The following is a 19,899-nucleotide window of genomic DNA, read 5'->3' as shown; positions in this document are numbered from 1 at the left end:
GAGAAGCAGGATGGGAGGTTCTAGGGGAAGTAAATGAGGCAGCTCGTCCAGCTCCAGGAGAGTGCTCCGCTCCAGTTATACAACTCCTTTGGAGAAACCTCTCCATTCTTCAGCAATTTGCTTGCTAAAGAATGTCTGGTAGAGGTCGTTCTCTCTTCCTTTTCCCATTACAAATTAAATGAGAGAGAACCAATAAGCCTTGTCAGTGATTAAAAACTGCAACCAAAACAATAAAATATGGGTAAAAATATAAAAGAGTAAAATATCTTTATTTGTAGAGAAAAAGGACCATCCAGTAAAGAAGGGGGAAAAAACCCTTTACCTTGCCATAGATATCCATAGAAAAACAACTCATGAGAAACACCGAGTCTTCTGATAAAAGAGTTCTTCAGGGTTTCAAATTAGCTTAGATAAATTGTCACTCCGTTTCGTAGAAGTCAGCAAATTATCTTGTTAACATGCCTCAACCTTCAGACTGTTTCGGATTCTTAGTTTTAGTTTTTAGAAGTTTTTAGTAAGTAAGCCATGGAGCAACGTTATCAGGGCGTTTCACTCTGCGCCATCTTGGATCCAATCATGCCGCTCCCCAGATTCGAACCTGCAACCTTCTTCTCCTCCTCCTCTTTCTTCCTCCCCAGCCACCCCCTTCCTTCTTTCCTTCTCTTTCCTTCTTTCAGTCCTCTTTTCAGTTGTACAACTCCCAAATCGGGGAGAGTAGCAGTTTGCAGGGGTGGACTCAGGGGCTGATCACCACCGAGTTGCCGTCCCTTTTTATTTTTGGTGGAGCTTTGTTTTGACTTTGCGGTGTGGCGTGGCTGTTTAGAAGCCTTGGCCTTCTTTCTGGGAGGCTCCCTATCAGGAGCAGAACTCAGGGTTGGATCTGTTTGAACCGCAGAGGGCGGGGAGAAAGATTCGTGTTTTTCCTGAGCAAGGGAGGGTATGGAGGGCTCAGGGCTAGGGCGATTGGGTGGCTACGCACCCTCAGGAGCCAATGCCTGCTCATATAAAAGAGTTTTGATGCGGGAATCTCTATTGCATTTAGTCCGAGGGGTAAAGCGGAAGCAAATAGAGCAAGATTGTCGGCTGTGGGACTCTCCTAAGCATTTAGAATGCCGGTCAGCATCCAGGAGATTAATCCCACAGGACGTGCACTTTTTAAAGGATAGAGCGGTCATGACAAAGATCTAGCCTGAAAACAGTTCAGGTCTGGGGTTGGAGAAGGCAGGTCATCGCAAACGGTCTGAGTCGAAGGTAAGTGAAAAGTCAAGCTGAGAGAAGATCCTTGTTGCTGCTGTCTCTCAGAAAGACGAAACTGAGGCATAGCCCCGCCCTGGGCCTTATATAATCATGGGGAGTATGGGCAGGGCCTCTGCCTAAATTTCAGTTAATAATGTCTACATGTTCCAAAAGTTGCTGCGCATGCGCAGGAACCCATCTGTGCACATTTCACAGACTACACGAGGAAGAAGGTGCCTCAGTAGAAGACACTTATGCCAGGAGTGCCAATACAACACAGATTTGGGAGTTACACAGTAGTGACAAGGCTCATGGGAGCATAGGTGGTTTTAACACAGTGCAGTTGCATATCTGCTGCAGTTGACACACTTTTTGAAGGAAGTGGCCAAACCCATTTCTTAGGCTAGGCTGAGGTTGGGACTATCAGAAGAGGGATGGTCAAGGTGCATGCTGAGAATAACAAAGAGACAGAAGATGAACTGAGTCCAAGTTAATAAATCAAAGAAAAGCCAATAAACATTCCAAATTGAAATGACCAAAGAATCAGGCCATAAGCCAAACCTGACAGAGATAAATGCCAAAAACAAAGAAAGAATACATGTTACAAGCCAAAGATTCCTATTGATGATGCTGCTGCAGCAGCAGACAAAAAGAAAACTGGGGATTTTGCAGGACCCACCTATATATACCAGCAGGGAGAGTGGGTGGGATTACCACCAAAATGAATCTTTGGAACTCTGGAGATTCCAAAGGTGCTTTACAGATGATAATAGATAATGGATAACCCATTTATGTGATTAACTGAGACCATAAAAAAGAATCAGCTTAATTCTCTAGGAAGAATTCAGGGATGAGAATACTTAATTAAGGCCCATGAAGCCAAACTTACGTTTTATGTTCTTGCTTCTTCCTGCATTCTATGAATGGAATGTGTTCCATTCTTGCCCATTTTGCTTCAGATTCAAGCTGAAACTTCACCTGAGCACGTTTAGAATCAACAGAATTACTAAAAAGATGTACAGTTGGGATTATCCACACCCACAGATGAATGTCCTCCTCAATACACCTATTGCAGAAAACAATCAAGGCTTCTTCCATGCTGAAACAGAGAAAAAATAAGAAATTAATGCACAGCAAAGTTAAAATGTTGTATCCAACATCTAACTCAAAGCTAGCAGGATTTCATATAACATATTACAATATACAATAATTGTCCTTTTCTGATATACAGAGAAGCCCACAATTTCTGGCTGGGCTGGCTAGTCAATTCAAAAAATGTGATTATCATGCTTTTCATCAGTTGGCTGGAGGCAAGTGCCTTCACTCAATGGTGAAAGTATTCCCATTTCAAAATAGATAGTAAACATTCTGACTACAGGTGTAACAGACTAAGATCTAAACACCAATTCTTTGCTAGGTTTCTTTCTCTGAAGCCTGGGCCTCATATTTCCATGTGTGAGGATATATCCTGGTGACTGAGGGAGCAAGAAATAAGGATGGAAAAAAGACAACACTGACATCTTAACATGAGAGTCTATTTTTGCCAAGGAGAAAAAAGGAATACATTAACCTCATACACTACTTAGGCAAGGCAAGGCGTGATATCATTTTAAAATGCTGCAAAAGTGACACCAGATATGGTTGATTATACTGTAACTGTTTGGTGATTTAGGAAGTCTACATTATTCATATGTGGGGAAAGTGCATGTCTTAAGTCATAGGGGACGGGGCCTTTTCCCCAGCCAAATTGAGAGAACTGAGACTTCTGAATGAGAGGACTCATCTACTCTGACCACTTAGGTAGGTTAGAGGTTGGTTTGGCAGAAACCAGTTTCACTATGCAGATGACTAGATTCTGAAGTGGCACATATAGAGGGAGAAAGAAACATGCTAAGAGGAAGTCATGTCAAGCAAACGCTCATCATGACTATCTTCCATCCGGAAATATATGTCCTCACTGCAAAAGATCATGCAGGTCCAGAATAGGTCTCTGCAGCAACTTACAGACCCACCACTAAGATTCTACTCTTGGAAGACAATCATACTTGGCCGCAAGTGGTCGCCTATGATTTTGATGCTGATGAAAATGGGCCTGTATGTTACATTGGGTAAGATCTGAAATTTCATTCCTACTTTACCCCCCAGGTGAGAAAAGGTGCTGAAATGAACCCTAAAACAGAGAAGAAACATAAACAGATAACAAATAATAAACCAGACTAAAGGATTCACTGGGACTCAGCACTGCTTTAAATTCAAGGTACTCACAGCCCTGGTCGAGATAGAAAAGGTTTATTTTAAGCATCAATATTTTATAGAACTTCAGAGTTATGCAGACAATGCCAAAGTATACATGAACGATTATCTAATGCTCATGTGGTGATCCTTATTTGTGATGTATGTGACCAGTACAGAATGTATCAGGAATGTGTTTGTCGATAAGGAAGTTTCTAGGGTCTGGCACTATATGTAATCATAACTTCAGATTGTCGGCTCTCAGTAAGTGGTATTTTCATTACAGAAATTCTACCATAGCCGAAATGACAAAGCTGAGCAAACAATACAAGCAACACCAGAAACCCCAAAAGATTCATGATTACAGAAGGAATAGACCCAGCTAGGCACTCCTATCAGGAGAGAAGGCAAAGTCATCCTCAGAAGAGTGCACAGGAAGAGGAAACATTTAAACACTTTCATTCTCGGTTAAATTGCTGGCACCTCCCAAACAGAGGTAGTATCAATGTTTTGAAATCTTCCACAGCAACACGTGTGACCCTCCATATGATGCTGCCCTGCTACTCCCAGAATTCTTTAGCATTGACCATTTTGCCTAAAGGTTACTATAACTTGGCAGTCCAAATATGCTTAGAAGGTTGCACACCCTTCACCACCCCAATTGCCACTGGCCTGGCCTCTGAGGTAAAGAACTAGAGGTTTCTGATGTATTTATTCCCCCTCCCCCCCCCCCCCCTTGGGTCATGTCTTCATTAGATTGTAAGCCTGAAGTCTTAATCACTGAAGAGCAGGTTATATATACTCTACAAACATACACATACATACCACTGAACCTCTGAAAACACCTTTTTAATAAAATTCATTTCATTCACTGCATCCTCTGGTGATTTCTCCAAACAAAGAAGGGAACACAAATGTGACAAGTCATCTTTTGTTGTTGAAAGACAGTAGTCATTTCCTAATAGAAGGAAGATCAATGGCAGGCCCAGTTTATTTTGCACTGCAATGTTCTCAGATGAGTTCTGATTTAGAAGGGATTGGGCTACTTCTTTCATATATTTTTGTATTAAAATCTTTATCTAAAGAAAGAGAGAGAAGACTTATTGAAAGTAACTGCACAGATGATGATGACAAATGATGATGCTTATAACATGCTGGTCCTTCTGGCATTCAAGAGGGCTTACAAAAATTAAAAGATATACAGCTAAAACATATTAAATGAATACATCACACATATGTTCAAAATAGAATTCAATAATATAATGAAAAACAGTAAAAAAATAAAAAATATATATTATATAAACAGAGTAACACGCTCCAAAAAGGCCTTAGCCCAGCCATCAAAGCTCTATCAAAACAAAAATGGCATCCACCTGCTTAAGAAAGGACAAAAAGGAGGGTGCCAGTATAACCTAGTACTAGAGCATGATAGAGCCAACCAAAAGACCGACTTTCATGTTCCCATCAGTAGAAGCTTGCTTAAATAAAAAAATATCTTCACCTGGCAGTGAAGGAAAGAGGGAGAGACCAGCCTAGACCACTAAGGAAGAGCATTCAAAAGGGTGGTAGGAACCACTGAGAAGGAGCTCTCTTTTGTCCTCATCAAGCAAGTCTGGTGGTGAGATCAAAAGAAAGCCTTCCTCTGAAGATCTTGGTGTCCTGGCATACTCATATTGGGCAATAGCACTTCTGAAAAAGTCTGGACCCAAGCTGCATAAACCTGAATCTTCAGAGAGAGTGTAACTTTATTCTGCACAGACTGAATCACTGTATTCTGATCTGCCTTTTGCTTGACCAGAAGCACCTCTGCCTTGCTTGGATTAAGCTCTATCTGTTTGCCTACACTCAGTCCTTTACTGATAAAAGACACTGATTTAGAATCAGGACAATTTCCTAAGACCAAGATGGAAAGGGGTATTAGAGTTGAGTGCCATCTGCATATTGATGGCACTGGACACCAAACATCTGGATAACCTCAGCCAAATGTTTTAATTATTTATTTAGTATATTTCTACCCTGCCTTTCTCCACAATGTGGTTCCAAGGTGGCTTATAATAACAGTATACAAGTCAATAAAATCCTTCAATCAGGTTTCATAAATAGCATGGTAAACAAAACTGAAGCCATTGCCAAAGACTTGAGTAGGTTCACATCTCCAAAAATGAACACAGCTACTGTAAAATAGTGCCTCAAAGTTCCAACTCATCAGGACAACCTAGAAGAAAACCATAACTGATGACTATAAAAAATGCAGCAGAACCAAAAGGGACACATTGTCCCGGCTCAGTTCCCAACCTAGGTTGTCTACTGAACCAAAGCTGTCTCTGGCTCATAACAAGTCCTGAAATCTGATTGGAATTATCTGAGATCATCCCAGGCATCCAGGAATCTCTGTGTCTGGATGATCACCACATACTCCCAACATCTTGCATAAAAATTGAAATGCTGAAAAATTATTTGTTGTTATCCACTATAATGGGATCGATGGAGGGTTTTTTCAATAATAGTCTTTTAACTGCCTCCTTTTGGCATGATGCAAATCTGCCTTGTTCTCATGAGGCATAGACTATTCCCTCTTATCAATTAAGTCCCATTCTGGCTTTTTAAAGTAAGCTATGAAAGGCAAGGGTCTAATATACATTTGTAATCCCCCGTTTCAAGAATCCTGTTCACATGCTCAGGCAGTAGAAACAGAAAAGTAGTCAAAGGTACATCTGAAGGGTCTGTGTAACCAAGTGAGAATAGACCAATTTGCTGGACAAGCTGTTCACAGAATGCTGTTGAGTAGTCTAGATTCCTCTCTTCTTGCTCAGCACATGAAAGCAATTGTGCTGATCAGCTATTTGCACTTGTAATAGTGACTGTAGGTTTACCTGGGGTTATTGCTGTTTTTTTCTTTTTGCTACCTGTATTGCTACAGAATAGGCCCTCAGAGAGGAACAGGGACATTTTTTATTGGACCCATATGCATTTTATATTGACATTCCTCTAACTGTTACTTCTTTCACTTCACTACCAGCTGGTGCTCCATTCAGCTCCACTCCATAAGAGGTAATACTCAGAATTAATTCCTGTGCCCTGTTCACTTCCCCAACCCAGAGGAGAAACATAACTGCCTGTAAAAAAGCACATGTCAAAGACCTGGCCACAGAATCTCACCATCTCATAGTCAAAGACAGTCCAAAGTTATTTATAGCAATCAGTCCAACAAGGGCAGCACATACAAATAGTCCAGAGTTCTTTCCAAGGGTCAAAGCCAGGCAATCTCACTAACTGAAGTTATGGTTCATTAGATCAGTTAGATCAGTTGACTAGATCTAACTGATCTAATGAACCATCAGTGCTTAATTGCAGCCTAGCTGGAATGCTTTACTCCCGGTCTGTTTCCTGAAGCTTTTGATCCTCCCCTAACTCTGCATTCCTACTTCCCTGAGGCTCCTGGTCCTGCTTTGTAGGGATTGATTCCTCAGTGTCAGGCTGCAGCTCTCTGCCTGCCCAACTCAGATGCTGGGTGAAGACACTTCATCTTCATCATCAAGAAACTCTCAAAACCATTAGGAAGCCATCCAAATCCAGAGTCGGATGCAACTAGACTTAATGTCAAAGGGAAACCTTTATTTCTCTCTTTACAGTATAAACTTGTTTCCTCTATAGAATATAGCTCAGTTTCATTTCTGAAAAAGCAACCCTAATAAGAAGTGCAGAAGAGTCTAAACTTGCAAATGAATAACCTCCCAATATTTAAGCACACCAAGGAGCAATTTATACATCTCAAACATGATGCAGCTCTGTATTTGTGGAAAATAGCATTATGTCTCATAGTATTACTCAAATGAGACTATTGTAGAAGAATTCACACATCTACACAGTCCAGATTTTCCATTTCATCCACCTCGGTGGTGGAATAGAAAGTATTGTGACCAAAACCTTCAGTCATCAGTTCTACCTTAGGTGCAAAGAATTAAGCAAAAGCAACACAGACATAACAAGTGAAAGGATGCCATTCATTTTGGTTGTGTTATTTCAGGTACTGGTAACATGGAATTACAATACCTCCTGTTCTCTAAATGGTAGCTCTTCCCATTCCTTTGCATGTATCTCATGTACCATTGGCTTACTATTCACGAAGTAAAACTGACTGAATTGTTTGAGAAAGTTCTTGACATTAAGAGGAGTCCATGTATTTAGAACACTGAAGAGATTACGAAGCATTTCTTTTGCTGCAAGTTCTTTTCCTTTCACAATTTTGTTTTCTGGGTTTTGAAAAAAGTTCTTGATGTTCTGGTACATAGTATCAGGGGGTTTAGCGCATACAATGTCATCATACTGATGCCAATCTGCTAATGAAAAGAAATCCCTTTAGGTTTCACAGCACAAGTTTCAATCAATATAGTTACCTCCTTGCCTGCTGGTCAAAAGACATTTAGCCGCCTGCGCGCCTTCTATTTTTATCAGTTTTATACTAATTTATGCAATGCTTTTGATACGAAATAAATAACTTCTATGCATCATCTAATTAAACTCATATAGTAGAAATAATTTCTTACCTGTACCAGAGAGATACGCTGAAGATATATACAAACAGCGATTCACAATTGTTCCTTTTGGACAAGATTTGTAAATGAATTCATATTCTCCATCCTTCTCACGTTTAATATAATATTTATAGGGAATGTATCTGTTTATATTGTCCTTATGAATGGTTACACAGCCTTGAATGAGGTGACCATGCACACCAAGATCCCTATTTTTTTGAAAAAAAACATATGTACATATGTACAACATAGCAGCAAAGCAAGCTATAGATTTATTGTAAAAACACATTTTGAAGCAGTAACTTTGAAGAAAGCAGACATGCATAACAAAGAGATTAACCTCTATTTAAACTCTTATTAGCTTATTACTGTTAATATTCTCAGGTCAGATATGCAAGCATGCTCAATGGAAAAATCACTGACACAACTCATTATTTATCACTGTTTTATGGGTTAGTTACCAAAAATTGCTTATTTATATATATTATTTTTCCTTTAACACCCAACAAACCTGCATCAAAATACGGCAGTTTATTCCTAAATAAAAATAATAGGATTGTTCCCTCTCAAAATTGTGTACTTCATCCACCAGTTCTCAATTTTTCTTTTTAAAATGCCATCCAGCATTGAATGGTTACTGAGAATTTTCAGTGGGTAAGTGGGGAACTTCTGAAAGACCAAGTTTTTCACAGTGTTTTCCCCAAATATCCTTTTGTATTTAGTATTGTGTGGTTTCATTTCTACTGATACTCACCACTCATTTCTACTGACACTGGTGCATTTGTAGCTGTATAGAGATGGTTTTGGTTGGTTTCAGAATAAAAATCATCCGAATGTAACGCAAAAATGGTTTTGTTTATTTTGGTCTTTGGTGGGTTCCTGGAAATTTCGGGGGTTGCATTTTTTTAACATCCAAAGGGCTATATGAGCCACAGGCAACTTTGTCTAGTGGCATCCTGAAGAAGTGCATTTCTGGTTTACAGACTGACTTTAATTAACTGAAATGAATTTTCTTCTTCCTCCGCACCTTATCCCTGTCCAATGTATAATATAATTTGTTTTCAGAAAAGAAAATAAAGCTGTATCTTCTTCCTTCAGCATGCAACCAGTAAGCCCAGGTCCTGGGTTCTTGTTGCCCTTGTAAAGAAACTTCAGAAATAAAACTCAATCCTCTCCTATCTGGCAAGAGACAGATAAGGCTAAAAACCATTGTTAATGTCACAGATGAAGTCATGCTGTTGTTGTTGTTCATTCGTTCAGTCATTTCCGACTCTTTGTGACTTCATGGACCAGTCCACACCAGAGCTCCCTGTCGGGCGTCACCACCCCCAGCTCCTTCAAGGTCAATCCAGTTATTCAAGGATACCATCCACCCATCTTGCCCTTGGTCGGCCCCTCTTCCTTTTTTCTTCCATTTTCTCCAGCATCATACTCTTCTCTAAACTTTCCTTTCTTCTCATGATGTGGTCAAAGGACTTCATCTTGGCCTCTACTATCCTTCCCTCCAGTGAGCAGTCGGGCTTTGTTTCTTGAAGTATGGACTGGTTGGATCTTCTCACAGTCCAAGGCACTCTCAGAACTTTCATCCAACTCCATAGTTCAAAAGCATCTATCTTCCTTCGCTCAGCCTTCCCTATGGTCCAGCTTTCACATCCCTAGGTGACTATGGAGAATACCATTGCTTTAACTATGTGGATCTTCATTGCCAGTGTGATATCTCTACTCTTCACTATTTTATAAAGATTGGTCATTGCTCTCCTCCTAAACGTAAGCGTCTCCTGATTTCTTGGCTGCAGTCTGCAGTAATATTTGCACCTAGAAATACCTGTCTTTGCATCTGTCACTGCCTCCACGTTTTCTCCCTCTATTTCCCAGTTGTCAATCATTCTTGTTGCCATAATCTTTGGGGGTTTTTTTATGTTTAACTGCAACCCAGCTTTTGCACTTTCTTCTTTCACCTTGGTTAGAAGGCTCCTCAGCTACTCCTCACTTTCGACCATCAAAGTGGTGTCATCTGCATCGCTAAGGTTGTTAAGGTTTCTTCCAGCAATTTTCACCCCAGCCTTGCATTCCTCAAGCTTCACACATCGCATGATGTGCTCTGCATACAAGTTGAATGGGTTGGGTGAGAGCCTACAACCCTGCCATACGCCTTTCCCAATCTTGAACCAGTCTGTTGTTCCATGGTCTGTTCTTACTGTTGCTACTTGGTCCTTATACAGATTCCTCAGGGGATTTGGGATTCCCATATCACCAAGAACTTGCCACAATTTATTATGATCCACACAGTCAAAGGCTTTAGAGTAGTCAATAAAACAGAGATGTTTTACTGAAACTCCCTGCTTTCTCTGTTATCCAGCGGATATTGGCAATTTGGTCTCTCGTTCCTCTGCCTTTTCTAAACCCAGCTTGTATATCTGGCAACTCTCTCTCCATGTATTGCTGGAGTCTTCCTTGCAGAATCTTGAGCATTACCTTACTGGCATGAGAAATAAGGGCCACTGTACGGAAGTTTGATGAGTCTTTAGAATTTCCCTTTTTTGGTATGGGGATATAAGTTGATATTTTCCAGTCTAATTGCCATTCTTGTGTTTTCCATATTTGCTGGCATATGGCACACATCACCTTGACAGCATCATCTTTCAAGATTTTAAACAGTTCAGCTGGGATCCCGTCGTCTCCTGCTGCCTTGTTGTTAGCAATGCTTCTTAAGGCCCATTCAACCTCACTCCTCAGGATGTCTGGTTCTAATTCATTCACCACACCATCAAAACTATCCTCGATATTATTATCCTTCCTATACAGATCTTCTGTATAGTCTCGCCACCTTCTCTTGATCTCTCCAGCTTCTGTTAGGTCCCTGCCATCTTTATTTCTTATCATGCTATTTTTTGCCTGAAATTTACCTCCAATGTTTCTAATTTTCTGGAAGATGTCTCTGGTCCTTCCTATTCTGTTTTCTTCTTCCACTTCCATGCATTGCTTGTTTAAATATAGTTTTTATCTCTTCTAGCTAACCTTTGGAATTGTGCATTTAATTGGGCATATCTCCCCTTATCACCGTTTCCTTTTGCTTTCCTCCTTTCTTGGGCTACTTCCAGCGTCTCAGCAGACAACCATTTTACCTTCTTGATTTTCTTTTTCTTTGGTATGTGCTTTGTTGCTGCCTCCTGAACAATGTCACGAACTTCTGTCCATAGTTCTTCTGGGACTCTATTTACTAAATCTAGTGCTTTAAATCTGTTCTTCATTTCCACTGCATATTCGCTAGGAATGTTAGTGAGATCATACCTTACTGGTCTGTGTGTTTTCCCTAATCTTTTTAGTTTTATTCTAAATTGAGCAATAAGAAGTTCATGATCTGAAGTCATAGTAGCAACTAAATTCTATGTCAAAATTGGCCTTAAGAAAGATTCTTTATGACTCATGAATTTAGAGTATGCATGAACATGCATCACTGCACTTACTTTGCACAATTCAATTCACAAATATTGTCTTTCCACTTCTGAAAACCAGCAATTCCTTCTGCACGAATGAAGATTTTGTGCTTCTCAGGATCTAATTTGAAGTCTTTAGACAGTATGGCATGAAAATATACTGTAATCCCATCCCTAAGTAAAACATGGCTACAACAGTAAGAAAGAGATAGCATAAATTATTCCGGTGTATCAAAGAAGGCAAATAAAATTCATTCTAAATGAAAATGGATCCATAATAATCAATTGTCCATACTAAAACTCTACAGATTAAACCAAAATGGGGAAACAAAAACTATCAAGTTGTTTGGATACTAGATCATGCACTAGAAAATTCATTTTTAAGATGCAAAGAAAAGCTAAAAATGTCATAGGTACTAATATAATATCACTTTAACTGGTACTACTAATTATGATTAGCATGATCCTGGATTTTAACTTGCTTTTAATAAAAGATACACTTACATTTATATACTTACATTTCCCACATCAATCTTTGTTTTTATTTTGCCTAAGTTATTGGTATGTCAAATGGAGTTCACGTGGAGGGCCTATGATATAATCTTATTTCTACTGGACTAGCAATTATAATCTTTTGCAAATACCAGCAGGTTCTACTACTATTTTAATTTTTTCTGACTACTCCGAATGATAATCTTCAAGTAACAGGCTTACATATAATCGATTCCTTCTTTCTTTGGCCTCAACAAGCACTGCTTCATCAATCCTATTCCAAACATAGACACTACAGGTTCTTGAAATTAAGACCTATTTCCACACTCCATTTTAGGGAGCTTATTTATAGCCTGAAGTACTTCAGCTTTTTAAAACATCTCCTGTAAAACATCTTCTGATTTAAATTTCTGGATGACTCAACATGGGAATGCTAAAGTTAACCGCTTATATAGAAAGAGTTTTTAAAAACATATTTATATCCTGCCTTTCTCCCCATGGGGACTTAAGGCAGATAACAATCCCACACTTTAGTAAAGCTTAAAAGGTATAATACAAAAGTTAAAAAAAACAATTAAATTGTAGAGTGTGGTAAAAACAGATTAAAATATAGCAAATACACTTCAAATAGTTTTTGCAGTTCAAGATGTACCGATCCTCTTTTCAAATTAACTTATACCTTCCTTATTAAGGTTTACTTTTTGCTTCCAAAAAAGCTGTGGGTAATGCCATCTTTCCTTACCGAACAAGAAACAAAAATAGTCTATAGAAATAAATCTTATTAATCAGTTCTTTCAACATTCAAAATCATATCACAATTTTAGAAAGAATGCTATACCTCTGTTTAACTTTATTGACTTTGTCATTTTTCTGTTGATTTCTTGTCATCTGCTTTGTTTGTTGCTTCTGATTTGTAACAGAAGTATTTCCCTTATTCTCAGATCTTTCTATTGGAGTTTCTTTGTTTTCACAGATTCCCCCTATTTTTGATTCATCTTCCATCTTTGCTTTCTGAAACATACAAACGTATGCTTTAAAACAAGTATACATAAATTTGCTACCTTTCACCATACATCCACGTTAGCCATTTGTGGCCTGATCAAGAGGAAATGACTTTTTCATCCTGGTTGCAACAAGTGATTAGGTACTTTGATGTTGAGAACAGAAGGGGCCCCAGACTCAACCTGTGTTTATATAAATAAATTATTCTTTCAGTATTGCTAGGCAAGTTCTATACTGCAGTCACCTCTATTATGTTTGATCACCTTCCTGCCCCACCCTCCTGTATACAAGAAGTATAAGATCATGGAATTGCAGATTTGAAAGTTACTCTTCCCCGCCCCCAACACAAGGATTCTCCTTTCCAGTGTTCCTTGAGCTAGTAGGGCTGGGCGATTTCGTTTCGTAATTTCGTAATTCGTTAAAAATTCATTTTTTTTTAATAACGAAGCGATATTGAACCATTCAGGAGCAACTAAAAAACGAAACGAATTTTTCCAACTCGTTTCGTAATTGTTTCGTAATTGATTCGTTATTGATTCGTAAATGTTTCGTTATTATTTCCGCATGTCTGGTGCAAGTTTTAGGGTTGCTGTTTGTTTTCTCAGTGAAAAAAAATATAATTATCACACCAACAGTCAACAACAGAGGGAGAGGGAAGCTTCAGAAGTTTTTTTAGCGTATTGCGCGATCGCGGCCGCCATTAACGAATCGATTCGTAATTGTTTCGTAATCGTTTCGTAATTGTTTTATGATTTCCAAAATTTCGTAAATATCGAACTTCTTTAAAGGAAAATTTTGGAATTCTTTTAAATAACGAAATGCAAAAAACCCCTAAAAACGAATCGAGTTTAAAAACAAATTTTTCCGTGTTTGGACAGCCCTATGAGCTAGCTAATGTGGACTGGTAACATTTTCCTCTCAGAGAGCTAACAGCCAACATTGTATCTGCATCAATTAGCTACACTGTTTCTGTAACTCCTGGAAACATAAGCCAGCACCTAAGGGCTTCTTCCATACTACCACTGATCCAGAAATCATCATTTTGAGTATCACTAAGTTCTAGTCTGTATCTCTGCCAGTGGAAGACAGAACACAAGAAAGCTTGTTATGTGAGTGAGGTACACATTAAATCTCTCAGTAATTCACTTTTGCAATGTTACATCAGCAGCACTGTGGGCTACTGCACCTTGCCGGCCTCTGCCCCCCCCCCCCAAGATGTGCAAGATGTGTACAAATACAACTTCCATCACTCTACCAGCATAACCACTGGTCATACTGAGTAAGAATGGTGGCAGTTAAAAACCTAGTACACCCAAAATGTGCTGTTTAGGGGGAAATGGGATTAGGAATAATCTGTATCTCATGTCTACTAGGCAGAGCTTTCACGGTGGTGGCTCCTTATCTGTGGAATTCCTTGCCAGTGGGAACACGAGCTCTCCGAGATTTACTTTCTTTTCATAGAGCTTGTAAAACTTATTTATTTTGGCTGGCATTTGAATTTTGCTGATCGAAGTTTTTTTCTTGATTTTATATGTAATGTATCACATGCGTATATTGTAAACCACTCTGAGCCTTTGGGGAGTGGCGGTATATAAAATTGATTAATAAATAATAAATAAATAACAATTAAATTTTGATTAAAATTTTAGTTGTATGTTAACAACTTGGCAGCCCAAGATTCAGAAAAAAATAAAGAAATGGCCTGGATACTTTACAAAAAAAAAAAAAACTCAGGAAGCATCAGGGGCTGCAAAGTGGGGCTCAAGGGCCACGAATGGAACACTAGCCACACTCATGAATCATGATGACATTCTGTGTTTTAACACATGCTCTTCCCAGTCCTTCCTATGTTAATGCTTTGTCCAAAGCCTATCAAATGCCACGGAAACAAGCACCTCAAGTGTGAAGAGGCGGTGGGATCTGCTTGCAAGGCCGAATCCTAAACTGTCTTTCATTCTAGCTTTGCTGCACTTCTCAGCAGCTTTTGACGCCATCATTTATGATATCTTTCTGGTAAGCCTTTCTGTTTTGTGACTGAAAGGACTATTTTCGCAGTAGTGCCAGTTCATACTGATGATAAGTTCCAAGCAGTCATGCTCCAAGTCTCGTATTGAACACATTTGGCTAATGGCGGCCTGCATCATTTGTCGTGTCATGTAGATTATTCAGTATCTAAATAAAATCTGCAAGGAAGATAAAATACTTGGGAGTCCACTACCACTGATAGGAAGGTGAGCTCTCCCACTCTCATGCCAAAGAGGTCTTTGGAAGGTTTGTCATTCCAAAACCAGCATATAATCAACAGAACTGGTGAGCAACTTACTTTGGTAACTGAAACACTGTCCTGTTGCTTGTCTACCTTTCCAACACTTGTTTTACAGCTCGGTCCCATTTCAGATTCAGATTCCACAGTTTCCATGTTATGCTTTTCTGAACGCAATTGTGGATTTTTATTTTCAGAAGATTCAATACAGGAGTGAATATATGACATGTCCTGCCCATCTCTATCCAAACTCTGATTATTCAATTTATTTCCCAAAGACTGGTCAGTTGCAGAGTTCACATCACTTTGTTTTTTGCTTGAACTTGCATGTTCATCATTTATAACATCTTTTTTGGAGACTTCCTCCTTCATATTTTCTACTGTGACAGCAACACTAGTGTGTTGTTCATCAACACGATTTTTACTGTTTTTTTCCACCTTAGCTTTGCCATCAACACTCTCTTTATTTTCTATAACACTTTCTGAATTCTGATTTGTACCCAAGGGATTTGGATCTATCAGACCTCTACTATCATCAACAGACTCGGTATGTGATTTGGTCGGTTTAGCTGTTAGGGTCTGATTTCCTTTCGGCGAGGTATTTTCTGGACTTAGAGAATGATCAAGGGTACGTAACGTCAAACTTAAGGTTTCTGCCAAGGTTTCCTGATTTTTCAAGTCAGAATCTTTCTGATTATTTTTCTTCTTTTTCTGCAAAACAGAATAAAAATTACTTTAAGAAAACCTCTGCTTTTACAGTTTTTCAAGCAAAAATAATTATGCCTATGTGTATATTATACAGAAATCACTTTGAGAGTTCTCAAAGTGCCCGGCCAGCCTAAATGCACGCCACACCTGAAATCAATTTATTTATTTATGTATTTACTATATTTTTTCCCACTCGAATAATTGTATAAATTATTGTATAAATAATTGGACTCAGAGCAGCTTATAGTTTGGCAAAATTCAATGCCACAATATACATGCAAAAAGCAATACATAACATAAGTAATTAAAAATCAATTGACATATAAATGTGAATTAAAAAAACATTAAAACACTCTACAAATAAACATCAGAAAACATATTGAACACTGAACAAAGGTTCTAGCAAAACAAATAAGTTGAGACAATTGGGAGAGGCTTATAAAGCCTACAAACACAAGGTAAAGCATATTAATACCTATTAAAATGGAGCAGGTCAATTGCAGAGGTAGCTGCCAAACATGCATTCCCTGGGGGGGGGGGGGCTCTCTCTCCAAGGACTCCTACATCATGTTTACTAGGGGCTCGAGAGCACGTGCATTTTCTTGCATCCATGGGAGGTCCTGAAATCAACCTTCCATGTATATCAGTGGTTCCCAATCTTTTTTTGACCAGGGACTACTTTGACAAGGGACCACTCTCCAACATTAGTACCAAAAGGGTTATGAGTCAGTTTTTGGTCAACTCTACGTTTGGTTATTTCGAGTGCTGATTCAGAAAACTGCATTGGATAGAGCATATTAGCTCTAGTTTCTGATACAGAACATATGCCATCCAGTAGTCACCATCTGCTCACCCACAGAAAACCATATTTAATAATCCAGAACTGATATGGTCTATCCAAGGGGACGGGGCTAGTCAGCAACAGAGGAGTGGAAGGCGGTATGAAATTTTTTATTCATTTATTTAGAACTTTTGTATCCCGTTCTTCTCTACCTCTGTGGAAGGACTCAGAATGGCTAACAGCAAAAATTCAATGCTATACAATACAAATAAAATAAACTTTCTTGCCTTCTCAGTTCTGCAACACTCTCTCATTCTCTACTTCACCAAATGAGAAGGACTACAGCCTTCTCACTGCACACACCATATACACAAGCCATACTTACTTTTTCCTGTGAGAATGAGGCCTCACTCTCAAGGCTCTCTGGCAGGGATTGGTCTGTCTCCCTCCGTGCTTGTTTAGTGGGTGGGTGTTCCTCAAACAATGGTCCCAAAGAAGGAAAACCTTCCACATTTAATTCTCCCCCTGGCTCTGTCCCCAAATCTGAGGACAGGTTTGCATCTCTCTTCTCTGTAATTAAAACAAAGGTTCTCTGAAAATCAACTAAAGAAAAATCTGCAGTCACTGCAGAGGCAAGGGAGTGTAAATGGGTATATATCTTAGAAACGACATAAAGTCAATGAAATGGGTTTTCTTTCCCACCCTCAAATTTTATTTACTGAGTTCTCAAAGGTGGATTTTAGAATATAGCTGTCATACAGAGGAGACACTGAAACACATAGATTGAAGTAAATTAAAATGATACAAGATGCAATTATATGATCTCAGGACACAAGCCTCCACTGCTTCAAGATCCTGTAAAAGTCAGGGACTTAACAATATTTGAACAAGATCAACAGATTTAAAACACGACAGGAACTGTTGGAACAAGGAGTGGAAGTCCATTTGGACAAACATAGACAACTTTATGAAAGATATAAGATGGACAAAAAATATTTATAGAAAGCAAAGCTCTATTGAAAATAAACTTATGTACAGACAATGTCCATTTAATTGGAAAAAATGCTCATTTCTATTGAAAATGCAATTAGAGGAAGGACAACAAGCTGGAGAGCTGGGAGAGAATGTGGTCAAAAGAACAATGTTCTAAGTTTCGATTTGAAAAAGAATTCCTATAAAACTATGTATAGATGGTTTCTGACACTAGTCAAACTGGCAAAGATGTACAAGTGCACCAAACATATATGTTAGAAATGTGAAACACAGTAAGGTACTTAGTATCATTATCTGGTTCCATTTCAATCTCATTTTAGGCCCAGCTGAGACTGCTTTGGTCGCCTTGGTAGACGATCTACACAGAGAACTAGACAAGGGAAGTGTGTGCCTGTTGGTTCTCCTGGACCTCTCTGGATATCGGCTATGATATCCTTCTGGGCCACCTAGCAGGAATGGGACTTGGGGTCCCTGTTTTACAGTGTCTCCATTCTTTCCTGGAGAAACGGACCCAGAAGGTGGTATCGGGGAATTCCTACTCGACCCCATGGCCGTTTTCCTGTGGGGTCCTGCAGGGTTCTGTACATTCCTGCACATTGTTTAACATCTACATGAAGCCACTGGGAGAGACCATCCAGAGTTTTGGAGTTCGGTACCACTTGTACACAGATGACACCTAACTCTGTTTTGTTACATGAGAGATATCCTGGCTGACTGGCACAAGCAACCATCTCAAATATATTTGGAACTGGACTAATAAGTTTTTGTATATACTGAACACATGAAAGTTGTGAGTAAACCAAATATGTTATTTCCATCAAAGTCTACTTCATTTTTCTCTCTTGAATACATGATATGGGAGAGCACTTTTTTGGGCACTGAAATAAAAACATTTCTAAAGCTCTGCTGTTTTTATGAACTGGCAAATCTAATTTTTCCTGACAGATGTGAAATTGCTGGTTATTCAGACTAACAACTGAAACTATTGCCTATCCCAATTACATTTGGTTGTATACCACAAGAAAAGATTATGCTCTAAAGGGGTTTTTGGCTCTCCTTTAAAAGGTTATGTTCTCCAATATTTTTACTGTATTTTTAACATGCTGGAAGCCCCTTTGGGTCCATTTGTGGGAGAAAAGCAGGATATAAATAAAGATTTATTATTATTATTATCAAGTAAAATTGTCAGCCCCTGGCAGTCTTTAGAACAAAAGCATGCTCACACAGGATGTTCCTTGGGAAAAGCTTTATTATTCCTTCTTGCCAAGGAGAAAAGAAAGCTAGTTCTGATCATTTCCTACCAAACCTGTAGTATATCACCTAGCTGACCCATGACCCCCCCCCCCCAATCTACTTGTAATGGCTACATTCCATTCCCACAGAACATGCTACATTTCCCAGGTTTCTCCCCCCACCCCAGTCCAGATGGCTCTTATCAGTACTCCCAAAACTGGCATGGAGTGGATGAAGCAGCTTTCGGTTTTAGCTGATATGGACACATCCTGACAAAAAGAATATTAGAAATTGATACAAAATTTGTTATGAAAGATATTTAAAATTCAACTCTATTTTTACTTTTTCATGATTTAAAAATGTTTGTTTCAAAAGAACAAACAAAAACTACCAATCAGTCCATTATGTGATTATTGCAGCAAAATGGAAAGTTAAAAAATTATCCCTTAAATGAAAATTAGATTACAAAAGTTTTATATTTGGCAGAAATGTGCAAGTTATCTTGCTTGATATAAAGGAAAAGTCAAATGATAACTTTTTAAAATAATGGAAATCATTTATATCATTGATAAAGGAAAAAAGAAATGTCAAAATAGTGGCAGCTTTTGAAGACTGAATAAAAAATTAAAGTAATGAGATAGAATGAAGACACTACCTAAAACGATAGATTAGCAGGATTACAACAATATTTTAACTGTGTATTTTTGAGGTGGGAGGTAGGAATTTCATTTTAATATTTTATTATAATTGTAATTACGGTTTTTCAATGGGGTAGGTGGGGGAAATTAGCTTAAATTGTGATACAAGTCATATAGGGGGAATGTCTTTATAAACTGTATAATTATACTTAAACTGATGAAAAAGTAATAAATACATAGATTTTTTTAAAAGATCCTGTAAGAGGGCAACAGAATGTGCACTTCACAATATCTTTCAATCACCTTCAGAATGTGCTATATTGAAACATTCCTGCAATTAAAGAGCAAA

The 19,899-nt window shown here is 38.6% G+C and overlaps 1 protein-coding gene across 2 annotated transcripts in view; it reads right to left on the bottom strand.

Annotated features, from left to right (window-relative positions):
• RNF213 (ring finger protein 213) overlaps positions 1-19,899 on the bottom strand; it is a 132,420-nt gene that overhangs the window by 111,353 nt on the left and 1,168 nt on the right. The window contains exons 2-9 of one of the 2 annotated variants that reach the window (XM_067463861.1): positions 17,072-17,256; positions 15,258-15,908; positions 12,771-12,943; positions 11,471-11,629; positions 8,016-8,212; positions 7,522-7,808; positions 4,294-4,547; positions 2,126-2,335 (exon numbers count right to left, since the gene is read on the bottom strand). In XM_067463861.1, the coding sequence (XP_067319962.1) occupies positions 2,126-2,335; positions 4,294-4,547; positions 7,522-7,808; positions 8,016-8,212; positions 11,471-11,629; positions 12,771-12,943; positions 15,258-15,569 (1,592 nt within the window). In that variant the 5' untranslated portion in view covers positions 15,570-15,908; positions 17,072-17,256. The remainder of the gene's footprint in view (positions 1-2,125; positions 2,336-4,293; positions 4,548-7,521; positions 7,809-8,015; positions 8,213-11,470; positions 11,630-12,770; positions 12,944-15,257; positions 15,909-17,071; positions 17,257-19,899) is intronic. The other variant, XM_067463862.1, reaches the window with a different exon arrangement.

This window comes from Anolis sagrei, chromosome 2 (genome assembly GCF_037176765.1).
Source record: "Anolis sagrei isolate rAnoSag1 chromosome 2, rAnoSag1.mat, whole genome shotgun sequence".
In the NCBI taxonomy this organism is placed as follows: Eukaryota; Metazoa; Chordata; class Lepidosauria; order Squamata; family Dactyloidae; genus Anolis; species Anolis sagrei.
This window is presented reverse-complemented; position numbering and strand designations above follow the sequence as displayed.